Source organism: Gymnoscopelus microlampas, assembly GCF_963454915.1.
Source record: "Gymnoscopelus microlampas genome assembly, chromosome: 13".
NCBI lineage: Eukaryota > Metazoa > Chordata > Actinopteri > Myctophiformes > Myctophidae > Gymnoscopelus > Gymnoscopelus microlampas.
The window spans coordinates 15,018,112-15,041,576 of NC_139950.1; the positions used below are offsets into that span (position 1 = coordinate 15,018,112).

At 43.1% G+C, this 23,465-nt stretch overlaps 1 protein-coding gene across 2 annotated transcripts in view; it reads left to right on the forward strand.

Moving 5' to 3' along the window:
* Positions 1-3,077: 3,077 nt before the first annotated feature.
* psda (pleckstrin and Sec7 domain containing a) overlaps positions 3,078-23,465 on the forward strand; it is a 103,480-nt gene continuing 83,092 nt past the window's right edge. The window contains exons 1-3 of one of the 2 annotated variants that reach the window (XM_084076622.1): positions 3,078-3,213; positions 15,812-18,535; positions 18,985-19,099. In XM_084076622.1, the coding sequence (XP_083932748.1) occupies positions 15,986-18,535; positions 18,985-19,099 (2,665 nt within the window). In that variant the 5' untranslated portion in view covers positions 3,078-3,213; positions 15,812-15,985. Of the gene's footprint in view, positions 3,218-15,811; positions 18,536-18,984; positions 19,100-23,465 lie in introns of both variants that reach the window. The other variant, XM_084076621.1, reaches the window with a different exon arrangement.

Below are 23,465 nucleotides of genomic sequence, written 5' to 3' on the forward strand. Positions count from 1 at the left end.
AATGGAACCAATTGGACCCGTAATACCCGTGATAATATGGCTGCTGTGCATAGAGCCTATTGCCGGTAGGGTGACAGACACTGTTCTGAATTTCTTGAGAGGCATGGGGTTTTGTCCTACATTTAGGGTATTTTTTTCAAAATGTGGGTGTTTCACAGGACTTTTTGATGATTGATTATAGCTATCGCTTCCCAAGTTCCCATGCTCTGGAGGCTGGCCGGCCACAGCGCTCCTCAGAATGGACACAGGTGGCATTCGCTGGCCGGTGCTTGTAAATCTACGCTTTTCGGCTTAATACCGTGACAGTCTGTTCGTCACTCCCCGGCCGGCCTGGGCGCGAAATACTGCCTCCCGCGGAGGACGAGGGACCACCCTGTTTTCAGACTGTTACCATACCACGTCATAATTTACATTTATGTCCTTTGTTCTTGTTATTCTGGTGTCAGGCAATCTTCGTTGGTACATCAGCCAAATGTTGGCGATTGACCTATCAAGGATAGCGGTTCATATACCACCACCGTGACTTCATGGGTGTTGTGGTAGAGATGGATGAGCACACAATGCATGTCTGACACACAGGTCAATACCCCCCATGTGTTCATTGTTTTTCTTGATGATTGATGGACATAGCAACAGGAACCCTTCTCTTCTTTTCCTCGCTGTAACATTGCACCACACTGACAGGCAGTGGTGGAAAGTAACTATAAGTACATTTACTCAAGTACTGTACTTAAATACAATTTTGAGGTATTTGTACTTTATTGGAGTATTTCCAGTTTTCAGTACTTTTACTTTCAGACAGCTCAGAGGCAAATATTGTTCTCCACTACAATGATTTGAAAACTGTATTGCTAGTTACTTTGAAGATTTTTATTATTACTACAAAACATACATTAACCACTTCAGCCCTATATGCATTTTGATGCCAATACTTGTGTACTTTTACGCAAGTCAATTTTTAATTCCAGACTGCTACTGCTAATACAGAGTATTTCTACATTGCAGTGTAAACAGATGAATACTTTTTCCACCATTGCTGACATGCTCAACATTGCAAGCATTGCTGACACATGTGTTGTCTTGCCACCTCATTGCTATTGTTCCCTCTGACAACCGATAGTCATTATGATTAAAGTTAAGTGTTTCTTTCTTATATTGAACTTTAATATGATGCACTTAAAGGTAGGGTATTAAGTGATATTTTTCATTTGTTTTTCGTTAAAAGGTTCAAGCACTATCCAGATAGTAATTGCTATAGAGCGTTTGTTCAGTAACAGGGGTCTCCCCGTATCTCTGGCTAATTAATAAACAAAATGCATTTTCAGGTGGGTTGCCAGTTTCAGCCAATCAGGAGACAGTACCCATTTATCAGCTTACATTTGATAATGTTCCAGTTCCAATTCTGTCTGCTCATATCTTTGTGTCATCACTTACAATTTCACTCCTGTATCCTGTGTGAGTTCTCTCTCCTGATTGGATAAAATTGGTATCTGAAGAGACATGGAGACTCCTGTTACTGAACAAACACTCTATAGCATAGAGCTATTTAACACTTATTTTATCTACCCTAAATGTTTAGCTATCAAAAAGTATTTTGCGTTTAATTGTATTTAGTTGGTTGCTTATCATTTAAATGTTCTCAAATAGAAACTTAAACTTAATTAAACAAAATGTTTTTCTTTGTCATTATAAAATAATATCTGTCAACACATTGGTAATCGGTAGTACTCTAGAACTCTGTAACGGTATTGGACCCAGAAATCTGGCACTGGCCGCGCTCTACTTTACTGTAACTACTGAAATAATGTGCTGGCCAGTCTGGACAACCTGATGCAGAGCTTAATGTTCTGCAATGGAGATGCTGGCATACCACACTGTAATGCAGTGTTGTCACACTGTAATGCAGTGTGTCAGTGTGTCTAGTGTCATATCACACTGTAATGCAGTGTGATGATCTCTGGTGCAACAATCATTTAGCTGTTCTATTCTCTGCTTAACCACTTGAATGGGGGGAGGGGCTTTTGCCGAAAATAGCATATCTACAAGCTCACAACGTGTCGCAAACCGGTTATTTTTGGCAAAGAGATTTGGTTTTGAGTGATTACTTTATTAACAGTTTGCAAAACGTACATAGGTACAGTTAATACAATAATGCTAAAAGGATAACTCAAAAATCCCTTAGGGCTTGTTTCCATTGTGGTCCTGCGTATTCAATTCATCAAGACATATAAAGACACACAACACTATACAAGAAATCATCAATGCTAGGAGGCGTAACAATATTATTAATTGGCAAATTAGTAATGACTTTTGGCAAATTAGAAGAAGACTAGTTGTCTGCTGGACGTCACTGGTGGGAATTTACCAAGTATCCCTGTTCTACACTGTGTTGTCTTATTGAGACAGACTGAGAGGGAGACGGTGTAGGAGAGACAGACATTGGGAAAACTGTGAGGGAGACAGTGTAGGAGAGCAGACAGTAGGAAAGCTGAGAGACAGACAGTGTAGGAGAGACAGACAGTAGGAAAGCTGAGAGGGAGACAGTGTAGGAGAGACACAGCACATAAAGACTCAGACAGTAGGTGCAGTAGCACATAGTCCATGTTAACATACTGTATCTGGTCTGTGATCAGGGGGGCTGCAGACAAGACGGTGAGATTACATAATTAGCCGCCGTGGGAGAATCCTTGATCCCCGGAAAATAAATGAAAATACTCACGACCTTTGATGACCTTCAACCCCCCCCCCCTCCACCCCCCTATACCCCCCCCCTTCATGTAAGCTGCCTGTACCGTCCGTCCTCCTCTCTGCCATCTGTCTCTCTGTGCTCTGGGCTTCCCTCTCTCCCTATTGGACAGGCTCCCGAGGAGGAGAAGCAGTAGCAGGACTGGCTCAGCCACTCAGCCGGTTGTGTTGGTTATACTTTCAGGCTGTCTCGCTTCCTGGGTGGGCGGGAGGACGTGGGGGGAAAGTTGAGCGACGGCGGGCGGTGTGAAGGTGGAGCTATAAGCTGAGAGACAGAAAGAAAGAGAGAGGGAGGGAGGGAGGGAGGGAGGGAGGGAGGGGAAGGAGAGGATAAGAACTGTCCACAATCCACTATGGATATAACCTGGAATGAAAGGCAACAGGTTATACGAGAGAAAACTCCTGAGAGAGAGTCGTGATGGGATGTTGTTTGTTTTGAGAGGCGAGGAGGACATGAAGATACATACTGTAGGTGAGATCACAAACACACAGAGACACGACTTAAATGCCTGATTTATGCGTGGTTGCGCGCGCAGGTGTCGGGGCACCTAAAATAGCAGATCAACAAGCTCTTGTGAACTTGTCGATCTGCTATTTTAGGTGCCCGACAACGGCACGCAATAAGTCGGGTTTTAGTGTGCGTCTGGGGCATTGATTGATTGAATACTTTATTAACAGTTTGCAAAAAAGTACAGAGGTACAGTTATACAATAATGCTACTAGGATAACACAACAATTTCAATTGTGGTCCGGTGTATTCAATTCATCAAGACATATATTTAGACATACAATACTATATGTGTGTGTGTGTGTGTGTGTGTGTGTGTGTGTGTGTGTGTGTGTGTGTGTGTGTGTGTGTGTGTGTGTGTGTGTGTGTGTGTGTGTGTGTGTGTGTGTGTGTGTGTGTGTGTGTGCGCGTGCATTGGCTCTACTGTACATGTGTCTACAGGTGTGTGTATATACTGTGTGTTTATACCGTATACAGTACATGGATATGGATAGAGCAGAGTGCATCATGGGAAAGTGGAGAGAGGGGGAATCCTATTAGTAAAAGGCCAGGAAAAGTAGGTCTAACCAGCCGGCTTATCAACCCTGTGTGTGTGTGTGTGTGTGTGTGTGTGTGTGTGTGTGTGTGTGTGTGTGTGTGTGTGTGTGTGTGTGTGTGTGTGTGTGTGTGTGTGTGTGTGTGTGTGTGTGTGTGTGTGTGTGTGTGTGTGTGTGTGGTAACTGCTCCATTTACTGTACAGTATGTCGGTCACTGTTATCTAGCCTACATTTTATTTTATTTATTTATTTATTTAATTTTTGGAGGGAAGGAGTAAAATGATGTGATGATGATGATGTGTGTGTGTGTGTGTGTGTGTGTGTGTGTGTGTGTGTGTGTGTGTGTGTGTGTGTGTGTGTGTGTGTGTGCGTGTGCGTGTGTGTGCGTGTGCGTGTGCGTGTGCAACTGCTCATACCTTACACAGGGTAGGGTGAAGTACTATACTCATTAATATTGTCACTCAAATCAGTCGTTTCAACCAACTACAATATATATTAATTGTAGGTTAAATCCATTTAAATCTGAGTCTTTGGATTTAATTTGAGTAACTTATAACTAACCAATAACTGGAGAACGGATGGGACTTTTAACTCTTGAGAGAGTGCAATGTTTCACTGCAGATTTTGATGTGATGGGAATGATCAGTGCTCCAATTAGGGATATTCCAACATTCACTGACTGATGATTTAAAGTAATAAGACCGTAAAACTGTCTTGCCCATCCCAGATGACAATAATAACAAACTTTATCTACAATATAGTACTGTACAACTTTGTCACTGTTAAAAAGAGCCTTATAAAGTATCTTGTTAAAGTGATGACTGAGGAGTCGAAGCAGACATCTCTAGCCAAGCATTGCCAGAGTGATCACGTGGGATCAGTTGGGATCACCACGATATTGTTGGGGAACGTTTGTGAATGTTGCTGATGCTTTTGAGCGTATCTCTCTCCCTCTCTGTCTCTCCTTCTCTCCATCTCTCTCCTCTCTCCCTTTACCCCCCCCCCGAGACGGTCGAGACAGATGGCCGCCCATCCTATAGCCTGGGCAGTGGTGTAACTAAGTACATTTACTGAAGTACTTTACTTAAGTACACAATTTGAGGATTTTTTACTTCACCGGAGTATTTCCAATTTACTTTTACTCCACTACAATTATTGGACAACGTTAGTTATTAGTTACTTTGTAGATTTTAAATATTATTACAAAACATGCATTAACCACTTCAGCTCTATATACTGTAGTCCTCGGCTATTTGAAAATAGCCATCCTACAAGCTCAACGTCTCACAACGTGTCGCATCTTGTGAGCTTGTAGATCTGCTATTTTCAAATGATTTCAATTTATACATTTTGAAAACATGAAATGGAAGATTTCTGCATAATGACTATTTTGACTTTTGGTAGTACATTTTGAAGCAAATACTTTTGTACTTTTACCCAAGAAAATTCTGAATACGAGACTTGTATACTTGTATTTCTGTATTGCAGTATTGATACTTTTACTCAAGTAAAAAATGGAGTACGTCTTCCACCACTACTCGTCCGTCCCCCACGTCCCCCCCGACACGGTCGAGGCAGATGGCAGCCCACCCTAGAGCCTGGGTCTGCCTGTCGTTTCTTCCAGTTAACCACTTAAACCTCATGGATCCATATTCTGAGGGCAAACTCTCTCAGGAATTAGCAGATCGACAAGCTCACAACGCTCAACCATATGGGGGTTTAAGTGGGAGTTCTTGTGTTGCTACTGTCGCACAAATTGCTTGTTCAGGGTGGGACAATGTCGGGCCTCTGCTCTACATGTAAAGTGTCTTGAGGATATTCGGCGTAATAGGCTACAATTGAACTGAATGAAATGTAATAGGCTCTATGCACAGCAGCCATATTGGAAAGAAATTGGGCATCTTCTTACTTACTTCACAGGTGTTACCAATGATACTAATGAGGGCTTTGTTCCATTCTGGTCAAACAGAGTGTGGACCAGGTACCCTCATGGTTCCTTGAGGGGGTTCCAAATGGCCCCTTGCGGGTGTGTAACTCCCGCAAGGTCATTTTTACACTCTCAGAGTTATGGGGGTCCCTGAAATTAAAAGGTTTGAGAACCACTGTGCTACATGCACTAAATGGAACAGAGCCTTCATTAGAATCATTGGTAACACCTGTGAAGGAAGTAAGGAAGAGGCCCAACTTCTTTCCAATATGGCTGCTGTGCATAGAGCCTATTGACATTGTGATCCTGCGTGATCAGTCTGGCGATGCCAGGCTAAGACATCTCACCCTGAACACTAACTAACGCAGAGTTCTGATTGAAAAACCACAGCCTTGACTCGGCTATAAATACTAAAATAATAAATTAGATGATATCTGCTTTGGCCTTTTCTGCTCCATTGTCCATGTTCTGCTTGACGTCACAAATGGGAGGTGATTTTATTTCGATAGAGAACAATACGTTGGTGTGTGTGTGTGTGTGTGTGTGTGTGTGTGTGTGTGTGTGTGTGTGTGTGTGTGTGTGTGTGTGTCTGTGTGTGTGTGTGTGTGTGTGTGTGTGTGTGTGTGTGTGTGTGTGTGTGTGTGTGTGTGTGTGTGTGTGTGTGTGTGTGTGTGTGTGTGTGTGTGTGTGTCTGTGTGTCTGTTTATCTGTGTGTGTGGGTGAATTGGGGATTAATTATTGCTAATCTAAATTAATGAGTCATTCTAGTAAAACTACTGTCTGGTTGGATTCCAGTCAGGAGGAGAATGCTTGGTAGGCAACCAAAAAAAACTGCTTTAGCTTTGCCTGTAAGGGAAAACCACTGTGATACATTGTGAGGGGATATATGGACTAACCGACACCAACCCGGGACGCCTGGATCACTGCCCTCCACTACCACCATTGCCCAAACATCAGGGTCTGGAACTCTGTTGTTAGTATAGGCCTTAATCGCAATTATGCGAAATGATCGCTAAATGTTTTACATAATTGTCACACTCGTGTCCATGTTGAGAAAGGTTCATACATTTTGAAACATTTTCTAAAATAGTGGAAATGGCAGATCTACAAGCTCACAACGCGTCACAAGCTTGTTTCCACTATCAAAAAAATCTACAAAGTAACTAGTAACTAAAGTTTTCAAATAATTGAAGTGGAGCAACAAGTATAATATTTGCCTCTGAGATGGAATACAGTAGAAGTAAAAGTATTTCAAATTGGAAATACTCAAGTCAAGTAAAAAAAAACTCATACCTCAATACCTCAACATTGTACTTAAGTACAATACTTGAGTAAATGTACTTTGTTACTTTACTTTACACCACTGCTTTGCACTAATGTCACTGCACTGCCAACACAAATGACTATTCTCTGTACATATGATTCTATCATGTATGAAAATGTATGTAAATGACAGCTGTCACATGTTTTACCTAGAGCAGCCAGTGAGTCTGTTATGTAGACTTTACTCTTGTTATAAATCTACCCCGTAAGGGTCCATTTGGTTATATATTTACACTAAATTAGTTAAATTAAGTTATTATTCTATCATGTACTGTCAGTGGTGTACAGTATCTGTAGGCAGAGATGCTCATAGGCCTGCGTCCTGCGTCTCTGACGCACCATATTGAAAAAGGACGCATTCACGGCACCCTCGTTGCGTCCATGGGACGCACTACAATTTAGCGGAAATTACCGCGGATTTGAAGGCCATCCGTGGATTTCAAAGCCGTCCGCGGATTACAAGGCATAGTGCAGGAAACAAGAAAAATCTCGGTAAAACACCGCCGTATGGAGAAGTATTCTCACTCTGTCTCAGGGCATTGCGAGCTGCTGCTAGAGGGAGAGAGTGAAAGTGCTGCGCAACTTACAGCCCAACTTCAAAGCAAGTTAACGATGGCTCGTTGACCCCAATTTGACCACTAGGCAATCAACACTGAACAGCACTAATTAATGGCAGCTGTGATTCTTGTGTCTTTCCGTGCAGCCAGATATCAAATAATTCCCTGTAGAGCAGGGGTCTTCAGTGTTTTCAGGCCAAGGACCCCCTAGTTGAGAGAGAGATGAAGCAGGGACCCCCTCTATATTGTATAAAATTGTGTTTCAGATAAACTTTTGCTGCTCTTTTTCCCTTTACACACCTATAACTCCAAAAATAGACGATCTACAAGCTCACAAGTGTGAGCTTGTAGATCTGCTATTTTTGGCTAAAGTTCTCCTCAGAAAAGGGATACTAGGATTCAAGTGGTTAATGTAAAAAAAAAAATCAAGTACTACAAGTACTACAAGTACTAGTTGTCGGATTTGGAATTGTGTACTTTTCTTTCAGATACATGTTCTACATGAATATAACCATATAAGATGAAACACGAGTTAAACGCTGTGCATTTTTGTGGGACCCATAAAATGTCCCTGGGACCCATCTAAAAGACCACCCTTGCATCCCAGGACCCATTGCATTGAAAACCTAGCAACATCACTGTGTAGGCCTTCTGTAGTATTTTGATCTTTTTGGATACTTATGACTACTCCACTATACAGTTCAAAAACAAATATTGTACTTTTGACTCACTCCACTACATTTCTAGGAAAAGGGAAAAATATATTATTAATTAACCACTTAAGCCCTATTTTAAATAGTGAAACTAGGCAATACACTATTTTCTCTATTCTCTATCTACAAATCTTTTAATTATTTTGGAATATTTTCTAAATCTCAAAACAGCAATGCATTGATATAAAAAACAACAACACGTATGCTACTGTGTAATTTGCGCTTAAGTAGCGTAACTTTCATCCAGGGGTCCCCAGCAAAATTAGTTAATATAGCATCACAATAATTTTAACCACTTTATCCAATACGTTGGCTATTAAAAAATAGCAAATGTACGAGCTTTTGAATTATTTTGAATTTCTTTTATAACATAAATCTTCTCTTCTGGGGTTTCCTGGCACAAAAGCTTTTCAGATGGGGATTCGCGGCCAATTACAATTTGGGGGTCCTTGACTTGAAAAAGCTTGAGAACCACTGATGTAAATGACAGCTGACACAACTTGAACCTGGTGCAGCCAGCCAGCCAGAAAGCAGGGTTTGTAGACGTGACTCTTTGTTAGTGTATTGAAATACACACCCCTGCTCTCATTACAGCAGCCTTGTCTTCTTGTCTGCACACTGCAAAACAATGAGTATGAATTTAACTCAGAGTGTGCGTGTCCATTTGGTTCCATTTGTACACTGAGAGTTAAATTAGGAGAGCACTCAGGATCTTACTGTGTGCTGATCCACTGGCACAGATAGAGCGGCTAGGGGTGTGTGTGTGTGTGTGTGTGTGTGTGTGTGTGTGTGTGTGTGTGTGTGTGTGTGTGTGTGTGTGTGTGTGTGTGTGTGTGTGTGTGTGTGTGTGTGTGTGTGTGTGTATGCGTGTGCGTGTGCGCGCGTGTGTGTGTGTGTGTGTGTGTGTGAGAGAGAGAGAGAGAGAGAGAGAGAGAGAGTCTCTTAAAGACCTGCTGTGACCTACTGTATATGAAATACCTTTGATGCCAGTCAGTTTAGATGTTGCTCTATGTTTATTTCTCAGCCTCTGTAGCAGATAGGCACATGGAATGAAAATAAAGAAATTGCTTTCATATTCATAACCAAAGAAAAAAGAAGAAAAAAATCAATATGAATTCCACAAATCTCTGTATGTCCATCTTTAATTTCTTATACATTTTTTTCTTTAATGATCAGTAAATGGCAAAGGTTTAAGCTATAAAATGTTTTTAACTTTTTTATTTCATGTTTCCAGCTGCTACAGAGACTGAGCAGATGGAGAGTTTTACATTTAAAGTTCATCTGAACATTTATTTTAAAGAGAGTGACCCTCACACTCTGCTGTTTTTTATTTTTTTTATTTTGACAATTAAAACAGATATAGCTCTTAATCATGTGATATGATCATCAGCTACATGGCATTTCTTTCATCGCATAATGTTTTGTACATTTACAGGGCAGCGTGTGTGTGTGTGTGTGTGTGTGTGTGTGTGTGTGTTGTGTGTGTGTGTGTGTGTGTGTATGTGTGTGTGTGTGTGTGTGTGTGTGTGTGTGTGTGTGTGTGTGTGTGTGTGTGTGTGTGTGTGTGTGTGTGTGTGCGTGTGCGCGTGTGCGCGCGTGCGTGCGTGTGTGCGTGCGTGCGTGCGTGTATGCGTGTGTGCGTGTGTGGGCAGATGTGTCAGCTGTGTGTTCACATAAGGCCTAGCTTGCCTGTCAAAATCATTATATAATCGCCTAATCACAATTATTTGAGGTAATCACAATCTGTTTTTGCATAATCATTGCCATGTTCATATGTTTTCAAATGTATAATAGTGGAAATAGCAGATCTACAAGTTCAAAACGCGTCACGATGTGACGCGTTTTGAGCTTGTATATCTGCTATTTATTACATGTATTACATTATGTTATTTGTCATATCTGCCCTGTGGACCTTTTATTTACGAAGCCTAAAAGCCAAACAGAAATGTCATTCTTATTCATAATGTTCCAATTCAACGACAGGAACACAGTTAAATCGATAATCCCAATGATTTTATTATATTATTATTTTTTTTCACACTAGGGCTGCATACTATCAATTAAGTTCTTAGCCATTCTATCCATTACTTTTTTGATTAGTGGAATAATCAAGAAGTGTTTTTTTTAAAGAGTTTATTAAAGTTTTTATATATCATTGAATCGATCAACCACTTAAGCCCTATTTTATACTTTGTTGCACAGCGGTGTCGTTGTCACATCACAAAGCACTGTGAGCTTGTATATGAGCAATTTCCACTATTTCTTTTTAATAGATTTTCGCCTATATTGCCCAAAATAATCTTTTATCAATCGACTATTATTGAATTATCAATTTTCATTATTTTCTTATAATGGGATAAATCGATTAGTTCAATTAACTCCTACATTAGTGGACTTAGTAGAATGTGAAAGTTAGGGGCACGGTGGCGCAGTCGGTAGCGCTGTCGCCTCACAGCTAGAAGGTCCTGGGTTCGATTCCCGCCAGGGACGCTGTGGGCGCTGGGGGCGTGTCTTCTCCTCCGCGTCATCAGCGCCCATACCCAGGGTGGGGTTGGCGAAAGGGCCTACTCTGTGTGGAGTTTGCATGTTCTCCCCGTGTCTCCTAGGGTAGTTAATACCCTCACAAAAACATGTAGTAATCCTGGTCGCTATACCGCCTCCCCCATGACAGCCGGGGCGCCTGATGGAGGGGAAGGGAACTGGTTGGAATAACGTGTTCCTTCCACGTGCTACGTCCAACCAGGGAAACTCCCCCCTGTCAGGTGACAAGAAGGTCAGTTGGCTCTCATGCACTGAAGGAAGCATGAGCTCGGCCCTGGCCTCCCTGACTGTGGGGGACCGGTGTAGCGCTGGTGTAGAGCTGGTGTAGCGCCCAGGATCACTTAGGAAATTGGCACCGGGTGAAAAAAATGGGTTACAAAAATCGTGGGATAAAAATTATAAAAAAAAAAAAAGAATGTGAAAGTTCTTAGTGTTCATAATTTATAATTCATAATTTTCATACAAGCAGCTTCAGAACATTCCCACTGTTCATGTTCCATGGGCACAGACACATTATAGAGTAGGTCACTGCATCACTCGTTACACACGTTTATATTCTCCAAGGGACCTATGGGTATGCAGTGGTGGAAAAAGTACTCAAATGTTTTACTTAAGTAAAAATATCAATACTGCAATGAAGAAATACTCTGTTTCCAGTAAAAGTCCAAATTTTAAATGTAGGCCTACTTGAGTAAAAGTACAAAAGTATTGGTATCAAAATGTACTTAAAGTGCCAAAAGTAGAAAGTACTCATTATGCAGAATGTCCCATTTCACAAAGTGTATAAAATCCATGAAAATCTTTTGAAAATAGCAGATCTACAAGCTCACAGCTGTGTAGTTTACCAGTCTACCATGTTTTCAATCTGCTGTAGTTTGTTTTAACTTTGTAGCAGAAATATAGCAAAACAAAGATCTACAAGCTCATAGTGTGGCACTCGGTGCCACGCTATGAGCTTGTAGATCCGCTATCTTTTAATAGCCAAAGAAATCTAAAATGACACAGATGCGTTCCCGGATTGAATGGGTTAATAAGTGTGTTAGATTGTCACGTGTCCAGAGCCAAGGGCATGGCAATGTGCAAGCATAATAGACAGCTCCCCCCAGAATGGCGTGCTGGGCTTCAAGTGGTTAAAATGTATCACGCTTTTGTCAAGGTGACGGCCAGGAATAAGGACACTCCATACCTGATCACCTCCTTTACCTCTTCCTCTCTACCTCTCATCTCTCTGTCTCTCTGCCTCTCATCTCTGTCTGTCTGTCTACAGTACCTCTCACCTGTCTGTCTGTCTGTCTGTCTGTCTGTCTGTCTGTCTGTCTGTCTGTCTGTCTGTCTGTCTGTCTCTCTACCTCTCATCTCTCTGTCTCTCTGCCTCTCACCTGTCTGTCTGTCTCTATACCTCTCATCTCTCTGTCTCTCTGCCTCTCATCTCTCATCCCACTCTTTTTGTCTCACTGTCAATCCCTCATTCCACACTTATTTTCATCTAACCTGCCCCCATTTAACTCTCTCTCTGCTTCTCTCTGCCCCTCCTCCTCCCTCTCTCTCTCTCTCTCTCTCTCTCTCTCTCTCTCTCTCTCTCTCTCTCTCCCAGTGGCTTTCCCTGCTCTATTAATAGCCCAGAACCATATTCACATGTTGGTCAGCCCACATGTTCCTGCTGCTCCGTAGGAATGACAGCCAAGGACACCGGGAACGCCCCGTTACCATGGTGACCTAACACCATATTGTAATCATTTCTGGAGTTAATCATGTTAAATGTTGCATGTTAATAGTTAATGTTAATCGTTTTAGGTTATTCTACGCCACCGACGGTGCAGGCGACATTAAAGATTGTTGTTGTTGTTGACATTCAGTGTTTCTCTAATCCCAGCAATTCTCAAACTTTTCTTTTTGTCGAGGACCCCAGTTTGATATGCATTTAGGCCAGTGGGTTGAAAATATCAAAAGTGTTTGCGGCCCACCCATAAGTGGTCAGATGGGTGGGCCGCGTGCATTTTCAAAGCAAGTTTATTGTAATGATCCATCAATCGATTGTGAACGTCCGGCCTGGATCAATGGAGCTAACGTAGTATACTTTATGTACCTATTTATCGGTATCATCACATTATTATTCGTTGCTGTCGGGCAGAAAACAACAACTACATTTTTTAGCTTTTCCATCTTTTTTTTTCATAAATCAGTGCTATTGAACAGGCTGTGTGGTGGTTAAAGAAATATTGAACCAATGACAAGTATTTAAAAAAGTGCTTCTGACAAAACCAGCTAACTCCATTGGATCCTCAAACTGTCTGCTAAACCAGCTAACTCCACCAAAGGGAACCAAAGGGGGGGTGGAGTTAGTTGGTTTTGCTGACTCCAGGCTCCACCCCCTTTTGACCTCATTGTGAGCTTGGAGGTCCATTCAGCTGTTCTTATCAATGATGGACAAAACCTCCTAACTCCACTTTTTGTTTTGTTTTTTCATTTCCTGAAAAATGTACATACATTTTGGAGTTGGCTGATTTCTGCCCGACAGCAGAGATATTATTTTAGTGTTTTGCCAGTTATTTGAGGGCCCACTTGTAAAAAATAATGGTTGAGAATCACTGCATTAGGCTACAGTATGTGTTTCTGGGTGTCTGGGTGTGTGTGTGTGTGTGTGTGTGTGTGTGTGTGTGTGTGTGTGTGTGTGTGTGTGTGTGTGTGTGTGTGTGTGTGTGTGTGTGTGTGTGTGTGTGTGTGTGTGTGTGTGTGTGTGTGTGTGTGTGTGCAACGTGCGTGTGTGCGTCTAAAACAGGGTCAGACAATTACAATCCATCTAATTTAACCCATTCAATCCGGGAACACATCTCTGTCATTTTAGATTTCTTTGGCTATTCAAAAATAGCAGATATACAAGCTCATAGCATGGCACCGAGTGCCGCACTACGAGCTTGTAGATATGCTATTATAGAAACAATTTTGGCAAATATTTGATACATTTTTAAAGCGAACATTTGTAACTGTCAAATGTCTCAACAAACGTCTTAATTTTTCTGAAAAACTATTGTTGCTATATCAGTGGTGCTCAAACATTTTCATGTCAAGGACCCCCAAAATGTTATGTTTTTGGCCGCCGATCCCCATCAAAATATGTTGTTCCAGGGACCCCCCAGAAGCAAAGATTTGAGTTAAAATAGTTGTTTCAAAACAATATATGTATTCAACACAAATGTTGAAAAGATCTTTCAAAAAATAGCAGATCTACAAGCTCGTAGCGTGGCACCGAGTGCCGCGCTACGAGCTTGTAGATCTGCTATTTTTGAAAAGCCAAAGTTTAAAAAGAATGGTTATTGCTCAAATGTAAAATGACACAGATGCGTTCCTGGATTGAATGGGTTAAATGCAAGACAACAATGTGTACCAGTCCTGACAGTGGAATGACCTTCCCAGTTCAGTCATTCTCTGTCTCCTATCAGACACTGCAACCTCAGTGGTCCAAACCACACATCCTCCTCAACACCCTTACTGTTCTGTATATGGCCATGTCTTAGACATGTCTTATGATGTCTTATGAACATGTCTTATTAATGGCATGTATTATGTCTTATGACTCATGTCTTATTATAATGATGTCTTATAAATACCACATATTATAAATATTATGTTATAGTGACTTATAATCACACTATAATGCATAATAATAGTGATTATAATCCATTATATAATTGTTTTACAACTATGAAAATTGTAATAAAACTATGATCCTGGCCAAAAGAAAAGAGTGACCAGTAATTATGTAATGAAATCTGTAATACGTTTCTCTTCTGGGTATCCCTGGCACAACATGTTTTCAGGTGTGGGTCCGCAGCCAAATACACATACATTTGGGGGGTCCTTCACATGCATGAAAAAGTTTGAGATCCACTGGCCTACTGTAATGGATGGCATCACACTGGCTGTTTGTATAAAAACAGCAAAGATCAGAAGGTTTAAGTTGCAACTAATACAGTTGAAGCTATCGTCTCTGTAGGGTGGAAACCTCATATGTCCAAAACTGTGTCTTTTCAGGATTCAAATAAAAAAAAAAAAACATCAAAAGTAGCAGATCCACAAGCTCAAAACGCGCCGCTTCGCACAGCGTTTCGAGCTTGCGGATCTGCTACTTTTGATGTTTTTGTGTGACGCTATAGTATGATCAAGTAGGGCGGTAATTTACGAAAAAACATGAAAAGTTAAAATATGTAGATAAGAGGTTTCTGCCAGACAGCAACGCTATGGTAATTAACGCTACCATCCATAAGATTTTTGTCCGTTCTTTGCCTTCCCCGACAGAAAGGCAATTGCAATTATGAACTACAACTAAATCTGAACTACAATAAAGATGGCAGTGCATCTGGTGTCCAAACTAGTGCTCCATCTGCCTTCAAATAACTTTATTGACATGTCAACCAGTAGATATCCTTACCCGACGTCAGGGTCTAAATGTCTCAATGGAAGAGCAGGGAGACCACCTCCAACCACTGCAGATGTACTAGTTAAATAGAATCAGAATCAGAACTGTATTGTCACCGTTTACAGGTGTAAAGAAGTGGGTGAAATTCTTCTTTGTTCAAGCTCCATCACCCGATTGTACCTTTAAATCAGTGTGTTTAATATTTATTTAGTTATAATGAGAACCTCTAGGCTTATTCTTGTCCTGCATGGCACCTTGCAGATGATATATTACATCAAACAAAAGGGTCAGTTTCAAACTGACAATAACAACACTGGACGTTCTAACCCTTATGCAGAAAATAAGCCTCCTTGGTCAGTAGTTACAGTTGCTTAGCCAGCTGCATGCAATATCCAGTAAAAAAAAAAAAGTTTGATGATAGCTGACCTAGTTAGCCTATGCTAACAGGGTACCGTAGGGTACGTTTTGGCTCGTATCGAGAGCGTTTGCATGAAACCGTCAGTAGCTAATATAATCTCTCTTCTGTCTCTCTGTCATTCTTTAGGTTGAAGAGATGATTCAGAACCTCTCTGATCCCTGCCAAGCACTCTGGCACATCATCAGATAACCAGAGGACCATGGACACTTTGCACTAATAGCAAAGGTCAAAAGCTGCAAACGCAGGAAGGAATACAAACATTTGGCCAGTCCTCCTATGTGAGGAACCTCCATTGCCACCATGTCTCAGACAGGTAAAGTCCTTCACCTCTACGTTGAGGTGCGGGCCGTCACTGAAGACGAGGAGGTGAAGGAGGAGGTGGGAGGAGACATAGGAAGAACTTCCACTCAGCTGATGCTCCAGGGCCCAGACCTCCAACGTTCTCTTCAGTCGCAGAGGAACGGCAGCTCCAGCCGAAGCCGGACCCCCAGCCCGTGCTCTGCCCTCTCCCCAGACATGCAGCACCGATACGGGGCCGCCAGCCAGAGTTTACCATCCTCCAAATGCTCCTCTTCCTCCCGGCAACACTCGGTTAGCTTCCAGCTCAACAGCCCTGATGCCACGGGGTCTACCACCCTGTACCATCAGAAGCAGCACCTGCCCTATGATGGCGGCGAACCGTTACTGCAGGTGCTCACACCTGGTACAGGTACCCCTGTGCTAAGCCCCAGCATGCCCAGAAGTCCTCATGGTTTGCAGTTACACGCCCGTTCCTCAAACATGGAGTCTTGCCACGGAAGAGCGCCCATGTCTCCGCTCTCTTCCTCTGGGAGACTGAGTGTCCCTTCCACACCCACCAGCACTCGGAGATCCTACAAGGGTCCTGGACAAAGCAGTGAGGAAGGGAAAAGGTCTGTGGTGACGTTTAGTTATGTTGAAAAGAACAATGTTCAGAATCAGAACATAGACAACCCTGTGTGCCAAAGCGAGCCGGAGAACCCTTTCAACAAAATGGAGGAACAGCCACTTCCTGGCCATTTCAGAAAGAGACACAGCGATCCAACTTGGCACGACAGTTGGCAGTCCAACGGCATATTCGACCCCAGTCACGTTTACTCGTCCTGGGGGCTGTCTCCCCGGGGATCCCCTTACCTCCGAAGGGCTACTCTGGACTCTGTGGCCAGAGAAGCCACCCAAAGGGCCTTGGAAGAATTTGGATCACCAGAACTGAAGCGGCGGTTGGCAGGTTACTCTAGCCCGGGGGATTGTAGTCCGAGCCTGGCTCGGAAGTATGACCAAGCACCCCGTTGTCATTCTTGTTCTGGTTCGCCAGTTCTGCCCCGTAGCGCCCGCACCCTGCCACACAAGTCTGAACTCCTGGACCTAGCCAGAGGGGGCGAAGGTTGGGCTCGGAGTGGTTCCTTTAATGGATTACCCAGAAGCCCTGCCTCTGACCAGCTCTCCACCCATGCTAGGTACACCTATCACACTCCTCCCCCTACGTCTACTGTCCACCCATATAGCCCGCAACGGCTTGGGTTTGGGGACGAGAGCCCCAGGTTGTCCTCGAAATTCCATCCACCTTTGCCTGCTGGGAGACCCACTGACATCCAACATGAGATCCCAGTTGGCATGATCCCCAGGCACAAACACACCTCTAGCAACCAACCAAGGAGTGGAAACCTTGCTAATGAGAATGTGCAACAAGGTGTTAGTAGCAATAACGCTAACGGTAGCAATAGACAGCACGCTAGCAATGGTGTGCAACAAAGTGTTAGTGCCAGCACTAGCCCACGTTCTAGCCCACGTTTATCCAGCAAAATTTACGACAAATCCCCAGGCTTTACCAGCGGAGCAGCTGATGCTGTAAGCCCTCCTCTCGTTAGAAAAAATGCCTCTCCGGCTACAAGCCCGGACGTGGCTCGCAAGCTAGCTTTGGAAGCTTCAACAATATCCAGTGTCTTTGCGGATCGGCTCACCCCGTCTCCAACCCCCCCCAGCTCAGGGGGTGGTTTCTCAAGAGAGTTCCAGCCGTATGCCACCCTCCGTGGTGGGCACAGCTCCCCGGAACGGCCCGCTTTCAATGCGGACGACCAAGACTGTCATCTTAAATCAGATCCTCACCCTCACCACCACCCCCGACCAGGACACACCTCACCTCTCTTAGCCGCAAAAGGCCTCTCATCCCCAGCCTCCCCTGTGGCCTGTCCGTCTAGACTCCATCGTGTCACCCATTCCCCGGTTCTCGACCCACGGCAGCAACACCCCCACCACCATCGGCGGCACCTTCACCACCAGGACTCGTTGTCGGGCGATGAATCCCTGGTCCGCCTTCACCGCTACCAGCCGCCACAGTACACCGGCGAGAGGGGAGGAGAGAGGCAACACTATGAAGCCTCCGTGTCCTTAGACATCTCTCCCAGAAACAGCCCTGAGACGCCCAGGAGGACATACCCCGGCACCAATGAGGACGTGCTGCCAGTAAGCTGGACACTGAGACAGACGCATTGGACAGAGGGCCAGGAGGACAGACAACAAGAGAGAGACGGACCGCAAATGGGAAGAAGCAGCAGCGAATGCGCCGACAGACTTTTTGCCCCGACCAAAGAGGAGTACCAGAAGAACTATCGAGATGGAGGGGAGATGGCGGCCTTCCTCGGAGGCTCGGTGGGGAGCAGAGAGCAGAGAGGGGAGGTGCAGGACCACAGCGTCGCAGTGGGGACGAGCTCCCAGAGTTCCAGCGGTGTGACGGGGAGTCTGTCCAGTTCGCGGCAGGACAGGGACGACTCTCTGTCCCCGGAGACGTCCAGTCAGTCCAGCCATACTGGAGACACTGGGTCGGGAATACAGGTAGGCTGTGTGTGTGCGTGCGTGCGTGCGTGCGTGCGTGCGTGCGTGCGTGCGTGCGTGCGTGCGTGTGCGTGCGTGTGTAGTATTTCCAATATTCAACACTTTTACTTCTACTCCACTACATCTCAGAGAAAAAGTTATTTGAAAACTTGAGTTACTTTGTAGGTTTTGATTACAAAACATATACATTAGACACTTTCAGCCCTATATATTTCGGCTATTTGAAATAGCCGATCTACAAGCTCACAATGCGTCGCTAAGCGTTGCGTTGTGAGCTTGTAGATCCTAAAGATTTTCATTCATTTGGCATATACTTTTGTACTTTAACTAACTGACATTTTGAATACGGGACTTGTACTTGTAACAGAGTATTTCTACATTGTGGTATTGATACTTCTTCCATCACTGCCTGTATGCGTACTGTATGTGTGTCTCGTTGTGTGTTGCAGTCAGACAGTGGCTCCGTTCATCAGGACAGCTCTTCAGTCAGGTCACAGAAGATCGCCAAAGCCAAGTGGGAGTTCCTGTTCGGTCCCACAGAGGATAATGACACCTGCAATAAAGGTGGATGCTTCTTCCTAATGTCACAGGGTCACACCACCAGCACACACACACACACCAACATCTTCACCTTGCTTCTTCCTAATGTCACACGGTCACACACCAGCACACACCAACATCTTCACCTTGCTTCTTTCTAATGTCACACGGTCACACACCACCACACACACCAACATCTTCACCTTGCTTCTTTCTAATGTCACAGGGGGCCGTGTGGCCGTGCGAACACTACCGGGCAGAACTGGCAACCCGGGGTGCTTGGTCATACTTCCGAGCCAGGCTCGGACTACAAGCCCAAAAAAAACAAGCCAGAAAAATAAATAACAACATTTACAAGCAACTTTACAGAAAAACAAGCCCAGAGTCGCTTACAATAAGCGGACAACACAGGAACGCTGTTCATGGGGTTAACTTTGACCTTTCGAAGTGACACCACTCACCATAACGCTCAACCAACACACGAAGAGGCGAGGCTGACTGACCGCTCGTTCTGACTCATTTACAATGATAATCTCTTACAAACAAAACTTCCGGTCCTCTTTAATCTAATCGTACCTCACAGCGCGTGCCGTGAGTCATTTCGACCCTGCAAATCCTAATCTGATGATCACACCGATAAGAAGCAGCATCAACCACTGATTCCGATGAGACACCAGCTGATTTCACTAATTAGTTTCACCCTAAGTCTTTACACACCGGGGGTGTGACGAATAAACAAATGGGGAATTGTGGAATACAGAGTACTCTGCAAACAAATATTTAGCAATTTTGCATCAAAACTATTCATATAGTTGATGCCTCATTCCTACAGGGTTTTTTTTCAGCGAATGTACTCATGACATAAACAACACTTAAAGAACTAAATATATATTATAGGATGAATTAATCGCACGAAAAACAAAAAAACAATCACACACCCGGTGCAAGGACCATAATATGTTAATGGTTGACATTACAGCTGGTGTGGTGTTTGGTTGAAATTAAAGCCTGCAAACATCCTCCCAATCCAATGGCTTGACACCACTGTTCTAAAAAGAGGTTTATGTGTTCATATTCATGTAGAGCAGGTTTTCTGGTACAGATTAAAACAACAGAGTCATGGCAATACGTTTTTTTTTCTGTTTGCACATGTAACGATTACATAAGAGATTTGGGATGAACTCAAACCTCCTCCTTTTCTAAATTAAAAATGTCTCTTATTCATATTGTTATTCTTGTGCCTTTCCTTTCAATTCCACCTCTTATTAACTGTATTTTCAACAGGTTAAAGGGACATTCTGTGGGGTTTCTTTTTTTTTCTCTCTCTCATGTAGTATAGACTCATCTCACCCTGTGTGTCTGGGTAAACAAGATGCTTCCGTGTACTCCACTTAACTAAGCCTATTAGTTATGGCTTAACACTGGACACCGGACAGGACTTATAGTTTACCATACTCACAATCTGAATAGTGGAGCCTGCTCTCTCTTTAGAGTAGTGAGGTGCTGTCACCGGTCATGTCACATGACCTACTGTCTCACATGGGTCTTAACCTAGTCTCTCCATCCAGACTGTTGGCTCACACCAGTGTCAAATCGCTGCTGTCGGGCAGAAACCTTGTACTGTATGTCCCAAAACAGTTCCTTTTTATTGTTATTTTAAAAATAAAACAGTAGTGCAAATAGCAGATCTACAAGCTTGTGGATCGACTATTTTCACTACTTTTGTCTGACACTCTTGTATGAAGAAGTAGGGCATTAAGTGATGAGGAAAAACACAAAAAAAGTTTAAATAGGGAGATACGAGGTTTCTGCCCGACTGCAACAGCAACGAAAATGCTTCCGCTATTCTAAGATTGTGGAATAGTAGCCTGGCCTGAGAGACTAGTCTTATAACCCACATTCTGCCAGCATTACATGAACCTGCTCGATCAGATTCCTGATTCTTCTAATGACTACTATTGTCTACAAGCTAACGACGCGTCACGTGAGCTTGTAGATCAGCTATCTTTACAGAGTGTTTTGTTTGCCTATTTTTGGCACAATGTTTGCCTATTATGTCATGCCCAGAATTGTGATACTGGGGTTAAGAAGACTATTGCATTGTTCTCTTGTGATGATTGTGATCTTGTAGGCAAAGGGACACCATTGAATATCCATTGAGCTTCAGGGTGTAAAGTCAGCTAGTATTTAATACTTAACAAGGATGGGTAATCCTCTCAGGGTTGTCTTTGGCAAAGGCTGGATAAATATATTGTACCATTACCAGCCAAGTTAGTTAGCCAACCACAACACACACAATAAGTTAGATAAATGTAATCATTAAAAAAAAAGTCTGACTATCTGCAGAGAACAATGTCATCAAAATAAATGAATGGATGTTTTTGTCTGGGTTTTGCAAATTGTCCCTTAATCTACATTGAGGCCCAACTTGATTTAGATCACTGTTTGTTAACGTTGGCCAAATTTTGACCCTCTTGGATCTCAGTTTATAAACACAGGATCTACACAGGATTTTACATTGTAGAGTGGGATCCAAGATATCAAATGAACAAATAAAAAAGGGAGAAAAGGTAATGCACATCAAACTGGGAGTTTCCCCTGGAAATCATGGGTTGAGAATCACTCCAGAACTAAACATAAAAAAGCAGTGGTGTAAAGCAACTAAGTACATTTACTGTACTTAAGTAAGAGAGTATTTCAGTACTTTCACTTCTACTACTACTATGCAGTACCCAAGAAGACCAACAGTCGGGAGGAGGCAGCATTGCGCTTAACGGTCGTCTAGTCTAGCCGGAAACACACGAAGAAGTCGCGCTATTGCAGCTCCGTTCCGTCAGCAGAAATTGGACTTCCGGTTTTTGACCTAGCAGAAATAAGGGTTCCGGTTGCCTTCAAAATAAGATCGTGAATTTTTTATGTTTTTTAAAAGACACAAATCTAATTTAAAAATACATTTATGATGTATGCCTTTTAAATGGCTCATACTAAAACACTTCTAAGTGGCAAGTTTAAAAAAAAAAGACACAATTGTATTTAAAAAATACATTTATGATGTACAGTATGTCTTTTTAAATGTTTTTTCCAGTTTGAAATTGGCTATTGACCCCCATTAAATGTGCACTTAGCACTGTTTTGCACTTTAACTGGATATTGATTTGTGTGTGTTATATATATATGTATTGTTTTTGTATTGTTTGTCCATTGTTGTAATAATGCTGACTCTAGGCCAGGTCACTCTTGGAAAATGATGATGATATAATATTGTTTATTGCAGAAGCAAATAAACAATGATAAAAGAGACCACAAAATATGCTACAAATAATAATAGTAGATAGTGCAGGTGAGATCAAAAAAAAAGAAGAATTTGGGGTTTATAAAATTGATCTCACCTATTTAAAAACTAAAATACAATACAAATACAAATGTAATCAGAAAAAAATCATTAAAAATGTATATTATTTAACAACATATATACAACATGGAAACACAGCATAAAAAAGATAGAGGACAGAAATATTAGTAAATTTGTAGTTTGTGTGTGTGTGTGTGTGTGTGTGTGTGTGTGTGTGTGTGTGTGTGTGTGTGTGTGTGTGTGTGTGTGTGTGTACTTCTCCATAACTGAGCGCCCATAAACTTGATAGAAAATGGATACAGACCAGTACAGAATGCTGGTGAACATTTGAGAGATAATTTGTAAAAAAAAGGAAAGTGGCAAGCCGCCCAGTGCGGCCTGAGGTAAGAAAAGTGCCATTTTCAGACAATACTGGACACTGGACAGGAGACGGCTGTTGGCGCTAGCACTTTTGACATACGCACACGTTCAGGGAGACCCCCTCTACAACGCCACACTCGGCGCTAAGCGGAAGAGGTGTATTTGGAAAAGTGGCGGGCCGTCCAGTGAGGTCAGGGGTCAGAAAAGGTCAATTTTCAGTGCATATAGACTTCACAAATTGGGCGCTGGACACGAGATAGCTATTTGCGGGGGCACGTGTGACATACGCACGCGTTCAGGGAGACCCCCTCTACAACGCCACACTCTCCGCTAAGCGGGAGAGGTGTAAAAAAAAGTGTGGCGGGTCGTCCAGTGAGGTCAGAGGTCAGAAAAGTGCCGTTTTCAGTGCGTAGCCTATACCAATTGGACACTGGACCGGAGACGGACACGTGTGCCAACACTTGTGACATACTCACGCGTTCGGGGAGACCCCCTCTACAACGCCACACTCTCCGCTAAGCGGCACAGGTGTAAAAAAAAGTGTGGCGGACCGTCCAGTGAGGTCAGAGGTCAGAAAAGTGCCGTTTACAGTACATAGCCTATACAAATTGGACACTGGACCGGAGACGGACATGTGTGCCAACACTTGTGACATACTCACGCGTTCGGGGAGACCCC